Source organism: Fukomys damarensis, unplaced genomic scaffold (assembly GCF_012274545.1).
Source record: "Fukomys damarensis isolate Sample0158 unplaced genomic scaffold, DMR_v1.0_HiC HiC_scaffold_8, whole genome shotgun sequence".
NCBI lineage: Eukaryota > Metazoa > Chordata > Mammalia > Rodentia > Bathyergidae > Fukomys > Fukomys damarensis.
Genome location: NW_022900920.1, coordinates 23724206 through 23738876, shown reverse-complemented (window position 1 = coordinate 23738876; position 14671 = coordinate 23724206). Strand labels below are relative to the sequence as shown.

Below are 14671 nucleotides of genomic sequence, written 5' to 3'. Positions count from 1 at the left end.
CATAATTTCCACGTTGAGCAGCCTAAGAGGAAGAGAGCAGGAGTCCAGTGTTGTTTTTATAATGAGATGGTGGGAACTTCCCCCGCCCCTTTCCCAAAAGCATATAAAACGAGTTGAGCTGTTAGGAAAATGTGGCACAGTGTTCCAGCACTTTTGTAAATCTAAGATGCCTCCTTCATCAGGTCTTCCTGTAGGACCCTACAGAATAAAATTTCCTGCTGCTTAATGTCTCCAGGAAGGAAAAGATTTTCCTCTAGGCTGTAATAGTACCTAATTTCCTTTTTCTTCCCTTTATTTATTTATTTCCCCTATTAATAAGGACCAATTGTAGAAAGTGAAGGAACCTGGGAAACCCATCATTTTTGGAGGACAGTAATAATTTCCTTTAAAGAATCCTGACATACCACTTCTCAAAAAGGAACTTTGCCAGTCTGAGTGCCAATTAAGAGTCAAGGAGTGGGCATGGATTTGTGGGTGCCCAGCTGATCTATGGCATCAGGTTGCACTGGGAAAGAAAGTTTGGGTCTGTCATTGTGAAGTCCCTGCAAGTCAGCAGGACCCGGGCTGTCTTCCTCTGCCATCTGGATTCGGTTAGCTCTCTCTGGGCAGCAGGGCCGAGCCTCATTTCCTCCAACCAGTAATGTTATATAGGCAGTGATCCTGGGCTGCCCTAACATAATTGAAAATTATGTGTATTGTAGGCTCTGAGTGCTGAAATGTAGGCCGTAAAAATATGTGGTGCAGGTAGCCTATGGAGATTGGATGTGCCATACAATGAAGCTTTTATGTAAAGTAAGAATTAGAAGTTTCCATGTTAATGTGTTATTGTGTTACGGGTATGACAGTTCTTGGGTGGGGTCCCCAGGGCAGGTCTGTCAATTTAAACCAAGCCTAACTTTCTTAATTCTCTGGAGCTGAGATTAGGATACAATCAGATCAGTTTTGCAGGTGGCCAAAGATGAAAACTTGTCCATCCATCTGACCCTCCTTATGGAGAGTAGCAGGAGGTGTAGGGTGTCTGTTCCTCTTGGCACTTTCGCTCCTGGGTGTTTGTGAGTTGGTGGTGAATGTTGGCTGGTGGCCATTTTGGTTGGCCTCAAGGAAATGACTCTATTGAGTGGTTTTGACCAGTGTAGCCTGTATATTTATGTGGCAGTTGAGAATGGGAAGAAATTGGGGTGAGACAAGGCAGGACAGATTCCCAGAGCTCTCTGGCTTAGTTACAAGGCTGAAGGAGACGCTGGAAACATTTTATTCAGTGGTTCTCAACTTAGGGTGAACTGGTTTTTGGAAATGGTTTGATTGTAAGGGTGACAGCAAGGTTCCTGCTGGAATTCACTGTCTTAAGACCCCCAAATCCTGGAAGTCCATTGTTTGAAGCAGACCCTCACTCAAGCCCTGTCACAGATAGGATGGATCCCTTCATTTTATAAATGAAAGCTAGAGATGTATAGAAAGAAAGAGATTTGGTATGAAGACTTGTGTTGAGTTGCCCACAGATCCAGAACTAGTAACCACACATTTCCACCACAAGAGGTTTCTCACTGAGAGCTCTGAAGTCATGGAAGAGGCATCTACCTTGTATATATAGTCAGGTTGGAAAAGTTGGCTGTGCACTTGCACAGGTGGCTCTTGGGCTAGCATCTTTCAGTGTTGGGATAATCAAGCTTGATTGAATTTGCTCAACAGCTGTTCTTCATGAAAACATGAATTGGCTTGTGAATGGTTCTGTCCTATTTCTCATGGGGTATGTGCAAACTCTTCCTTCTGACTTACCAAGATTACTCTGTGCAGCTTTACCTAGTCTCTTCTCAGGAATTTCATCTTCTTTCTTGGCATTGCATGGACGCAGCTTCCTTGTACTCTCTCTTGACTTTTCTTGTGTGCGAGTTGTTGACTGCCTCACACATGCATAAGCCTCCTGAGGGCAGAGATCTTGTGTATCTCCGTAATGCTTAGCAAGAAGGGCAGACACAAAACAAGCTTTCATTAACAAAAGTTTTTATAGAATGAATATTAAAATTAGCTGCATATTTTGCTTTGGGTCTCAGAAATGATCAGGGTTTTGCCTTATATACCTCTAAGCATTGATTGCTGCACTGATCAGTTGGCCTTTGGAATAAAGGCTGGTATTGGTGTCCTTATAAGCACTGTGTCTAAGTCTTGTTCGGTTGTCTGGAGTTTTCTTGAGTGAAACTGTTGTTACCAACAAAAGCCAAACGCCTGGAAGTTTTTTGTACTAAGTATTGCCTAGGCCACCTCACCTCAGCTTCTCTGCAAAACAAGTTCAGGTCCCTGTGGCAACCGATGGATTGCTTTCAGTAGACGTAGCTTGCTGAGGCCATGTATTTATTTCCTATCTCAGAACCAGGCAGGGACAGGCATAATTGCTGTATACTTTTATTTAATTGATGTATACTCTGGGCAGCCTGTGCATATTTAAGAGTTTCTCTGGTCTTTCGAAATGAAATGAGTGTATAAATCAAGTTATGCCCCGGGTATGCATCTGTTGCCAAGGGATAGCTCCATCTTACGAGCTTCTGGATTGGTTGCCTTATCCAAGCAGCTTCTGGCTTTAGAACAGTTGTGCTTAAGCTTTACAGTGAAGGGGGTGACGGCATTTGAGAGACGAAGGCCACCGAGAGCAGATTCGGAGTCGATGATCTCCTAGGGCATGGCTGGTTTGAGATTTGTGTTCGCTTTTTCCCTTCGGGCAGCTCTGTGTTCTTTTCCTTCCTCCCTTCTCCTCCACCCTCCCTTATTCCCCACTGAGTAAGGTAGTCAGATACTGAAACTTTTATCTAAAGCCAACCCTGTAGCTTGACTGTGAAGATAAAGCTACACTTGTGAGTAATATTAATATTCTGTACTTGGACTTTGGGCTTTAAGGAACAGCCTACTGATACTGTGTGATTTTCTTTTTGTTGTTATTTGCACGCTTTCACGTTTTTCGATGTCTGACTCATGTGTGTTATTTCCTGGCTACGTGGTTTCGTGATTCTTTGCTGAATTCGGTGTTTCTGGTTTTCCAGTATCTCCAGATGAAATGGCCGCTGCTTGACGTCCAGGCAGGGACCCTCCAGAGCAGACAAGCCCTCAAGGATGCCCGCTCACCGTCACCAGCACACATTGTCGTAAGTAACTTCCCACCCTCAGTTGCCCGTTACCTGGGCACAAACAGGAAAATGCTCTGTTGATGGTAACAGGCTCTGTCAGTTCTTCTTTACTGAATTTTAAAAAATATTCTTGAATATGGTTGCGTTTCTGAGGTACTCGTTTTACGTGATTGGATCTTAGTGATTGAAACGTACCTGGAGATTTTCTAAGTCTTCCTTCTACCCTTTTCTCCATGTATTGGGTTAAGAGTCTAGCCTTGTGGGCTACAGTTAATAGGGCAGAATCTCTATAGTTCTGGAGAAACTAGCATTAAAGCAATTTAAAACAAAATGCAATTAGGGGAAAGGAATTAGGAAAGCCCACCCCCCTATACCCCCCATTTATCTGTATATTTTTTGGAAAGTTAACATTCTATATTAGCATTAGAAAATTTGCTCTGAGCTGGTTGTCAGCCTAGAGTGGAAATGAACTTAGGCTAAAATTAAATTTACTCCATATATCTATAGATTTGAATGCATGTGGGTTTGACATGGAAGACATTTGTTTTTAATACTAAAAGACTACAACATAGCATGTGTCTGCATATATTTTTAATGTACTTTCTTAGGATTTTGTGGGCTCTGAAAGTTTATAAATTAACCTCTTGAGAAGCTAGCTCAGCCTTATTAGAATATTCTTTCATTTCTATACATTTACATCATGAGCTGGACTTCATAGTCTTGAAATAATTAATGAAAGACATTTTTATAATGAATCTGTGACAGGTAGAATTATGCAAAGCATGAAACAATTCATGTATTTTTTATTTACGTGTCACAAAATGTTACCCATTAGTCTGTTTTTGGCTCTATATTACTTGTAATTTCTAACAATTGCAAAAAAATTTTCTTAAGTAGAAAAACCTTAAGATGTATTGTGTCAAATTCCAGGCTCACTGCTTCCTTATTTGTAGCTTGCTGAAATAGAGTATATATTATTTAATGAATTATGCCTGTGCTGTGTGTGTGCCTATCACAAAATAATTTATTTCTGTGAAACCACATTTTGAGTCCAGATTTGCGAAAATGTCTTAACTTCTCATTAGTATAAATAGTTGTGGAAAGAAGGTTGACACTTGCTAGAAGCTTCCTCCTTCCTCCACCTCCACAATTAAAGGGATGTTCATAATTATATCTGTGCTTGTAAGGTCAAGATTTCAGGGCCGGAGGTGACCTTAGATTATTTTAGGCCCAAGCTGATCTCAGAAAAGGAAACTGAGGCCCAGAGATGCCTTAAGTGAATTGCCCAATGTCACACACCAAATTAGGAGCCAGAACAGTGATTGGATCCAGGACCAAGTCCTTGCTGTATATTCTCTCTCTTGCAAGAGGTTTTTTCATGTGACATTCTGTGACTGGCTCTCCTTTGCTTACTATAAATTGGTTCGTCATCAGGGTCAGTGACAGAAGTGTGGAGAGGTTGCTGGCTTAGGTCTTGGTATAGGTTTCTCGTAGAAAATTAAAAACATCTTAACCTACAGGATTTAAAAATAGCCACGACCGTTTTAGAGTCCTAGAGGGTGAAACGAGGAAGCCTATCCATTTTACTTTTCCTGCCTCCCTGGATCTCCTGGTGTGGACCCAGGCTTTGAAATTTATTTCTCTGTTTTTGGAAATGCTTGATGGAACTTTCCCATATTTTTTAGCTACAGAAAGAAGGATGTTATCTTTAAAATCTCTGGGAGATGCAGTTTCTAGGAGTGGTTCAGAATGGGCAGAGCCCCTAGTGGTTGGAGCATATAATCCAAGGTTGGGAGCAGGGGGCTGTCCATCTGGAGAAAGGGGATGACTGGCTCTCTGGTCCCCCAAACTCCATACAAAGAGTTGCCATAGCTCAAGTCCTACTTTCTCATGTGGAAAGTAACGAGCTGGAGGAGATGGTAAAACATTCTTTCCAGAGCTAGTGTGGACTTTGGCGAGGGGAACAGGGTGAGCAGTTAGGTTCCTTTTTCCTCTGAAGTTTAGTGGAAGGTACATTTACTATAGCAACCATTTTGGAGCACATACATCACCTTTGGCCGAAGAAGCCACAGCAGCTGTCATATGATCTTGTCTGCTTCCTCCTGTGCTCTTGGGGACCAGGGAACTAGGCAGTGCCTAGCGGAGAGTTGGGGAAAGGAGGGTGTGATCTGGCTGGTGGAGGAGGGAGGGAGGAGCTGAGAGAAGAGAGAAGCCTTACATTTAGGCAAAAGAAGACCGCGTTTGGGAAATGCTTAATGCTTGTGTCCGTGAATGGTGATTTTTGGTAATGGAAGTCAGTGAGCTCTATCCTTGTGTATTTCTGCAGTCTTCACCTGACACCAGGAGTGAGAAGGGGAGAGCATTCTGGGGAGGGGAAGTGAGGTAAAGGGAAGGTGGGGTAGGAGAAAAGTTAGGGGTTGCTGACCTTCTTATCCATCTTGTCACTTGTAGTTTTGGGGACTGAGGTTTCATGTACCAGGGGAGCATAGATTTATAGTTACCTTTTCACTGGACGTAGGGCAGCATGACAACCAAAAGCAGCCATCCTTCTAAAGGGAGCTTTCTGAAGTGTGGCTCATGCATCATTTGGGTCTTTGTACCATTTAACATTGTGCAAGGGTCTTGTTCATGTTCAGATTTGGTCATGGATGGCCCACTTTGCTCCAGACATTTTGCTTTTTATTCCTCACACTTGCTTTTTTATTCTGTTTAGAAAAGTGCATTTTCATATAATTGTGTCTCACCAGACATGTTTCAAAACAATCAGCAAAAGACTGCTTCCTAATTTCTCCGAAATTTGGATTTATTGTAACTTTTGGGCCAAGCTATTTCATAATTATTTCTAATGTTTCACTTTGAAAATAGGGAAGTGTTCAGGGTTTGTTAGGAATTATTAGAGGATACAGCTACCACAGACTGCTAAGGAAATGACTTTCTCCATTACCCATTCGGGGCAGAATCTTCACACGGAAATTTAAACTATTTTGTCAGGATATGTTACTCTGATTAGATTTTTTGGTGTGGTGTGTGGGTCACCACATTATAAAAATTTGACAATGTAATAAATGTACAGCTCAATTATTTATTTATGTATTCAGCAATGTGGAGATAGGAGCCAGGGCCTTGTGGGTGTGAGGCAAGTGCCCTGCCACTGAGCTGTGTGATCAGTCCTGTCCAGTAATGTTTAAGTGGAGAAACAAACTCCGTATAGTTTCACTCCTGTAGCTGATACAATATTCTGTTATGTTCTGGTGACTCCCAATCTGTGTTTAGAGGAGGGAGGAAACCTACCCAGGGATGATGTCTTCTTTGGGCAGAAAATGAGTATTTACATCAGAAACCAGCCCTTCATTCATTGATTTTTTTTTTTTAAAGACACTAGACAAAATTCCCAGAGCCTTGTCTTTCTTCAGTCCTGTTTTCTAGTTCATATATTCAGCTAATTTTTCTTACTCTGTGGCATTTTGAAACTTGTATTTTTAATCCTTCGCTCTTTTCTCCTGCTGTGAAACTAGGGCCTAGCGCTGGCTGTGCCAAGTGGCGGTGCTCCTGCACGTCCTGGCAGACCTGCTCCCTGGTGGTGAGCTGCTGGGTAGGAGCTGGTCCCTGGATACCACCCCTGAATCTCTGCTATACCAACAGTTTCATTTAACTTCCTTTGTACCTGGCAATAAAAGATTCTGGACCCAAAATGGTGGTATTTTGGTATAGTATATGTCTTACAAACCAGGAAAAGGCTTCAAAAGTTTTTACAATTTTATCTTGGGGGTTTCCTTTTGAGGTCGATGTGGAATTTTCCTTGGGGTGGATTTCTAGTGTTTCTCAGTCTTGTGTGTTTTGTTGTGTAATGAGCATCGAGGTGTGGGATGAGAAAGCAGACTGAATTCCGAGGAAGAAAGCCCTGTAGACGGTGGTGGTGTAAATTTTTTTGTTATTGTTGTTCTTGCTTAAATGCTGAGAGGAAGCAGGAAACTTAGGAAATACAGCATAATGAGTAGGAGGACTTCGGACAGGGTCTCTGCTGTCTGCACTGAGCACTTTCAAATAAGCTCAGGACACAAAGAACCTTTAGTTTTTGTTTCTAAAGAGTGTGGAGAGCCTGCTCATAATTAATTATGAAACCACCTTAAGAGCATCCTCTTTGTCATTAAATGCGTGCAATGTTTTAATGGGTTATTTGACCTGGGTTGTATGTTCCCCCCTCCCCAGTGGACATATACTGGACCTGGCAAGTGCTAGAAAGCTCTGAGTTAGAGGCTGGGGCCAGCAGACCATGGCAGCCCTTACCTGGGTGTCCTATGCCACGAAGGATACAGTGTGAGACCGAGAGACCTGGTTGTAACTGAGATCATGGACCTGGATGGCTGGCTCCCTGAGAAAATGACATTTAAGAGAGGCTGGTGAATGGTTGTTAGGTATACTTGGTAGTGAGGAATAATGTAATGTGTGGATAATAGGGTAACTGGATGACAGCAGGTATTTGTATATTTCAAAATAGCAAGTAGAAGGGATTTGGAGTGTTTCAAATACAAAGAAACGATAAACATTTGAGATGACAGACATGCCCATTATTCTAACCTGAGCCTTGCATGTTGTATACCAGTGTTGGAACGTCACACTGCACCCTATATATATGCACAATTACTGTGCCAGTAAAATTAAATATATTAAAATGGAAATTGAAGGAATTGGTCATGTGAAGCCATCAGGGAAGGGGTGCGACTGGGAGGCCATTCTAAGCAGGCAGAGGGAAAGATGTATATGAAGGTCCTAAAGGAACGAGGTGACTTGAGAGAAACAGAAAGGCAGGTGGGATGGCCCGTCCTAACCACTGGGAAGTCACGGTGTCCCTGTTTCGTGTGGGGATGGTCACCGCGGACAGATGTGGAGGAAACATCAACAGATCTTGTTGATGCTTTGAGATGTTGACATCGAGGCAGAGGGGTAGGTGGCTGGAGAATGCCACTTGCTAAATGGGGAATATTGGAGGCAGAACAGATTTGGGGTACAAGAGCTGTCTATCCAGAGATTGTTTGCACTGATCCAATCCTGGATTAAATTCATGGATTCTACAAATATTTAGCAAATTGCTTACTGTGTGGAAAAAATTTCCTAGATATTGAGAAAAAACAGTTGATGATGAGCAATAATCCAAATTATAGCAAAGCGGGGGACCGCCCCCCGTGGCATGCTTTCGAGATGTTGCATCACACCATTCTGGGTAGAGGGGCTGGGCACAGGGGCTTCAGCATTTGCCTGGAGATGGAGTCAGGATGTGAAACAAGGCTGCTGAGCGCCTGAGCACAACCTCTTCTTAGCCACTACAAAGATGGCCAAGAAGGAGCTAAGTGGGCTCCTACCACCCCACCTCGGTGTGGCTCGAGGAGATCCGCTAGCTTCAAGAACATACGTAAGGTTGGTGGGGATTTTGCTTTTGGATGCATGCATTATAGCTACTGCAAAAGACTTATGGATACATTGTGGGAAAGGGGGTCAGGGGCAGGGAATTTGGGTGATATGAACCTGTACTGATTTCTCACAAGGGTTTTTCTTGGGGGAGGGTGAGGAAGGGGTTCTGTCTTATTCTTTAGATGCGTGCGCGCACGCGCGCACACCCACCCACACACACATACCCACACACACACAACACACACACTTCCTTTTGTTTGTTTAATCTATTGGTCTACAACTCTACCAGACTTTCTAGAAGCCTTGGTGTGTGTTTCCTGGAGGCAACTAATTCAGAACTTTCCCATTTCACACACTAGGTCTGTGGTAAGGGTTTCTGTTTTGTTTAAGTGTATAAAGCAAGGTTATGAGCACTGCAAAAATATTATTATTTTTGAAAGGAGAGGTAGGAATACCTAATATGAAGAACTAGTAAAGCAGATTATTTTTTTGGGGGGAGGGAAAGAAGTGGATGAGATCATGGTGCTTTGAAGAAAGTGTATGGTATAAACCACAGAGTGGACACTGGGCACCCTAGAGTCCAGGGTCAAGAGTCCAAAGTATCTCTCTCTTCTCCCAGAAATTGAAGTTCCTGAAGTTTGGGTTCCTGACATGGCAGCTGACCACCCTGGTGGGTGAAGCCCTGCATCAGGCGGGATCATGTGACCTTGGTTATGTCCACTTCAGACCAGAGCCGCATTATTGGGGCCATAAAATCCTACACCATCTCTCCCACCACCCTCTGGTAGTTTCATCACTGGTTAGCAGTTGACTGTTTTGGCTGTTCTCACTTCCAGAGATGGGCATCTGTCTCCTGAGGGAGATTGTTTCCTTTTGGCATGAGTTCTGCTTACATGAGCTCATGACGCCTTGAAATGCTGTTATTACCTGGTGCTTTGTTGTTTATTTCTGAGTATCCTTCGGGTTATGTGTCTTGACAGTTTGAAGTTAGCTGATGTATACATGCACCCACCCATCACCAAGTCTCTTCAGAATTATCCTAGATTGTAATTTATGTCTTTAGTCACTAACAGACTGTTTAAGGATGAGAATGGCTAATTTGATTTTGTTTGTTCTGTTACCTGGGATTGAATTTAGGACCTTGTGCTTGTACTTATTTCCCCAAAATAAGTGACAATAATTTTTAAGTCAGTATAGCAGTCCTTACTCATAAACTTTATGCTCACTGTAGACAACTTGGAAAAGAGCCCACAATGTTTTATCATTTACAGGTTACATTATGAATACTCGGTATATTTCTTTCTAGGTTTTTCCTCTGAATGTATCAATAATTGCACTTGTTCATTTTTACATCCTAGCCCATAATAGTGCCCGGCTTTTCAGGCCTGTCTTATTTTAATGAAAATTCTTGTAGTTAGTAAGTACTTCCTGTGATTAGCATCCTTAAGGCCTTTTAATGACTGCATACCAGTCCATACCCATGTTTACTTAGTGTCATAGTTGGACTTTAGATTAGCTCCTTTTGTTTCTGCTATTCTGGATAGCCTTAGTGTATGAATTCCCCCCCATTATCATTTTGGGATAGATTCCTAGGAAGAAAGGTGAAGGAGAGCAAAGTTAAAGTTTTTAAAATACATATCCATGACTGACTTCGCTAGAAGATCTGAATTTTTATAACTAGTAGCAGTATGTGAGATTTAGACATACTATGACCCAGAATAGTTTTAATGTTTTTGGGGAATTTAATGAAAGAAAAATTTGTGCTTCCCTGGAGAGGTGAATATTGAACTCCATCCACCTCACCCTAAAACAGTGACCCTGACTGTCTTAGTTACTTTCTTATTGCTGAGACAAAATACCTGACATCCAAAGTTAAAGGGGGAAAGGTTTATTTAGCTCACAGTTTGAAGAGGTTTCAGTCCATAATCATATGGCTCCAGGGCAGGGTGCATGGCAGACAGGCATCTCAGAGGAGAAAACAGTTCATGGTAGGCAGAAGGTAGCAAAGCAAACAAGAGACAAGACAAGCCTCTTGTCCCTTGTATTATAACCAGGCTACTGGAATTAGAGCAGTGCCAAACCAATCAGTGGGCTGATTTAATAATCACCCACCCTTAATTTTAGCATTGTATCACGAATCACCCACACACTCTAGATTTAGCTACCTCTGAAAAAGCCCTACCTATGACCACGTGAGGCTTAGGGGGACATCTGGACACAGCTGTAATACTGCCCATTACCACCCAGCTGACCAGGACAACTGCCCCCACCTTTTACCCTTTAAGGCAAGCAAACAGAATGCTTGTTTCTTAAATGATTAATCAGTTTTAAAGTTGAAAGATGTAGTACTGTCTTATGGAATTATGCATGTTCGTTTTAGATCATTTACACCATAACTTATCTGCTTTTGGTGCACTGTAGAATCCTGAATATATGCAGGACTTTAGGGTTGTTTTGAGGTCTTGAGCACACTCATAATTTAGAGCTGCAGATAGTGATTTAGTTCTAGTGTTTCTTCTAGTGGCCTCTTATGGGGGTAGAGATGTTTGTTTGATGCCATGTGTGAGCTTGGTCTGGAGTATGACTCTGGATTAGGTTTCTGGGAAAACTTACCCACTTCTTAGAGATACTGTTGGCTCCTGTGTTTAAGATGCATATGCCCACAGTAAAGGCCAGGATGGGCAGGCAGACTCACAGGGCTCTCCACCAGTACTCAGTGCTGGATTCTGTTATGCTTTGGGGGAAAGTCTTTGGCAGCTTCCAGCTAGCATTTCCTGACATTTGTTTCACTGAATGTTTAATAAGGTTACTGGCAAAAAGGGTTCTCCTAAAATAGGTTTAGGGAAGCTCTGGGTTATGCAAAGCAATCACTTTCTTTCTTGCTGGATCTCAACTCTTGAGGGGGTGTGGAGCCCTTCCTTGGGGCTAGAGTTAGGGTTAGGATTAGGGTACAGAGTTCTTCCCTGCAAAAGGGGCGAAGCTAGAACTTACTTAGGAAACTTATTTTTGTTTCAGCACCTGCTCTGTTTACGAAGTGTGGGAGCCTGTTTTAAATTAACATGAATCTACTTAGAGCTAAACTCGTGGTTTGGACTATGTTTATCTTTTCAGTAAATACAGCAAAAGTGCTCCTTTGGCACCCATTCTGTCCTGCTTATCATTTCTTGTTTTTCTGATTAACTCTGTTTGGGGCTTGCGTTTCCCTAACCAGACTGTAAGTTTCTTGAAGCCAAGGAGTCCCATGGTTTATTTCTCTGCATTTGGCTTTCTCCCCTCCCATTGGGGTGTTCTGTTAATTAAGCAGAAAACCAATTTCTGTTGAAGGAATGGAGCTAATTTAGTTTGGAATGAGTGTGACTTCATCATGACCATAGAGTGTTCACAGTCATGTTGGTTAACACAAGAGCTTGTACACGTGTCTACTGCTCTACCTGATGTGGTAGCATGTTTTGGTGAAACATAATTTTGGGTTATGACTTTGTGTATGGCTTGCCAGTAACTTGATAATCCACCCATATACATTCCAGCTCACAGTCAAGCGTGTCTAATCACCACAGCAGCATTTATATGGAATGTGGTTACACAAAAGCCCCGGAAAGTCAGGCTGTGAGATTTCTGTCTCTTTCCAATCTTGGTTTAAACTGACTGTTCTGTAGGACTCCTACGCGAGGCCCCTGAACTCTGTAAGAGAGTACCCAATTGGGAAATCTAGGGTTTGATTATTGACCATGAGACGGTTATTGTTCACCAGTGTTGTAGGGTTTATAGAGTTATTTTGTGATTGCCTTATTAATGACCTAAAGGTCATCTCTTTTAGTAAGTTAATAGCAAGAGAGAAAACAGCTGGATTTTAGAACTGTCCCTTAGAAAACTTGAAACTTAGGAGCGAGGGACTTGTAGGGTCCTACCTCGAGAAGTGTATTCTTATGTCCATTTCATATATAAAAATGTAAAATTTTTTGAATTGACCGAATTGCCTATGAATCCCCAGGGAAGAACAGGACAGTTATCTAGATTTTTGCTGTAACGCCACACTCCCTTGAGTGTTAGGTTGTCTCCAGTTGGATGTCACATAGATGGGAAAATTAGTGTGTCCAAAACTAAACTGTTTCTACTTCTTTTTATTTCTTCTTCTACGTCCCAACCTGTGTCTCTCTATGTTCAACCTCTCAGTGAGATCAGTAGCATTTACTTAGGCCTCAAACCGTGGAGTTGGTTCTGTGAGCTCCTATCTAACTCATTGGCATGTTGTGTCTTGTGTTCCTTCACTGTGTATGTGGGATTGTACATGCATTCACCCCTTCTGCCATTCCTTCCAGAGTACAGTCTGCCTTTGTCTCTCACTGAGATGTGGTCAGGACACCTTTGCTAGTCCTCTTGCTTCTTTTAACTTCCTTTCATCCGTCTTTGTTCCCTACAGTTGGTTCCTACACTCAGGATGGACTTTGGAAAGCTTAGACAGATCCTGTCACCTCCTTCTACTGCAAATCTGAGGATAAAATTCATCTTTGAAAGAGGGTCAGAGTAGCTATGAACAGGCACTGCCTGATCACTCTATTGAAAGGTGAGAATCTGTGTGTCTCGGGCTCAGAATGGAGCGCATACCTCCGTGAAGTCCAGGCATGTGCTGTGTTAGCCCATGCAGATGTGCCAGTGTCTTGGCTCTGTGCCCTGAGCGGGACCCAGATGCCCCCCACTATCTGTCTCTGAGCCCTGCCCTTCGCTCAGGCCTGCTGTCCATCCAGCTGCTGGCTCCTGCACAGTCAGCTTGCTGAAAGCCCCGGATGGCATGACGCAATCTGTTTTCCAGCCTGAGCCCGCATGGCTGGTGGATCTGGGTGGTGATTAAGTGCACTGCCGAGAACAGCAGAGGGTCACCACGTGTCCGAGTGCTGTGGTGTAGAGCCTCTCATCCTGCTCTTTCCGCAGGCACAGTCTCTGTTGCCCAGGTGTCCGATGAAGCAAAGAGCCAGAAGGAAGGAGGGAAGGAAAGCCTGCAGTACAGCCTCAGGCTGGCCTGTCCTCTGACCCCCAGAGTCAAGGTGGAGCCTGTGGGCCCCCTATCCGGCCCTGCCTTTGGGCCCCCTGCTGACTAAGTCAGGCCTGACTCAAGGGTGGATGTGAAATTCTAAGAGAGGTGTTTTTCCCCAACCCTTTCAGACTCGGGGGAAGTGGACCTTGATGGGTGGAGACAGAAAATAAAATTAAAAAGTCTCCTAACAGAAGGGAGCAGAGCATGGTTGGACAGAAGAGCTTCTGGGGAAGCAAGCCTTTAGAATGATTCAGTTGAAATGCAGGAAAAAAAAACTATTATTTTGGAAAGATGTAGCTGCCCCCTTCAGCCAAAGCCCATAAATGAAAGAATGTCTGAAACCCAGAATCGTATGGACCAAGGCTAGTCATCCCTTGAGGTGGGGAAAGAACATTTGGCTGGTAGAAGCCGTTTCCACTTTCAGAATTTAACAGAGCACCATTCCCTCTCTCTTAGGGTCCGTCCCGTGCCATTTGTGTGTGTCCGCACACATAGTCTTCTCCCATGAGTGCTTTGTAAAAGGGAGGTTTGTGTGAACAGAGAGGAGTTTCCATGATTTGCGTCTGCGGTCATGGGGAATTTTGGAAGTGAATGTTAGGTATTTTCATGAAATTCCTGTTTGCATATTTTTAGTTTCTGAGAGTTTTCTTTTCTGGCTCCGACTTAACACACTTACCTTTGTCCTAAAGATCTCTTAAATGAGTTCCTTGGAAACTCTTACTTGTATTATTTTAGAGGCATTGTTTTCTTATCATGGAAAGTTGGTACAAACTGAGTATGTAGTTACTTCCGTTTGACTTGTTGCTACCACTTTACTGTTTAGTGAAGGTTCCATCCATTTTTTTTATGAAAGTGCATGTAAACTGTGAAAAGGCTAAAATGGCAACTACAAAAGGCAAAAATTGTTGTTCTCAGGCCCCAGAGAAGTGTGCCTGCCTTGCCTGTAGGCTGAATGCTGCTGAGGAAAATTCTGAGGCTGCGTAGGTCAGGGATCCAAGGACAAGAAGGCATTGGTGGGTTCATATCTGCCAAGGGCGAAGGAGGAGAGTAAGTGACAATAGAGGTGTCACAGCTACCATTCTGCTTTAGGTGGTCAGCCTTTTAAGGGACAATG

General features: G+C 43.1%; 1 protein-coding gene across 18 annotated transcripts in view; it reads left to right on the top strand.

Moving 5' to 3' along the window:
- Positions 1 to 14671, top strand: part of Tcf7l2 (transcription factor 7 like 2) — a 263597-nt gene that overhangs the window by 56492 nt on the left and 192434 nt on the right. For all 18 annotated transcript variants that reach the window (XM_019209019.2, XM_019209018.2, XM_019209017.2 and 15 more), the window contains exon 2: positions 3033 to 3134. In XM_019209019.2, the coding sequence (XP_019064564.1) occupies positions 3033 to 3134 (102 nt within the window). The remainder of the gene's footprint in view (positions 1 to 3032; positions 3135 to 14671) is intronic.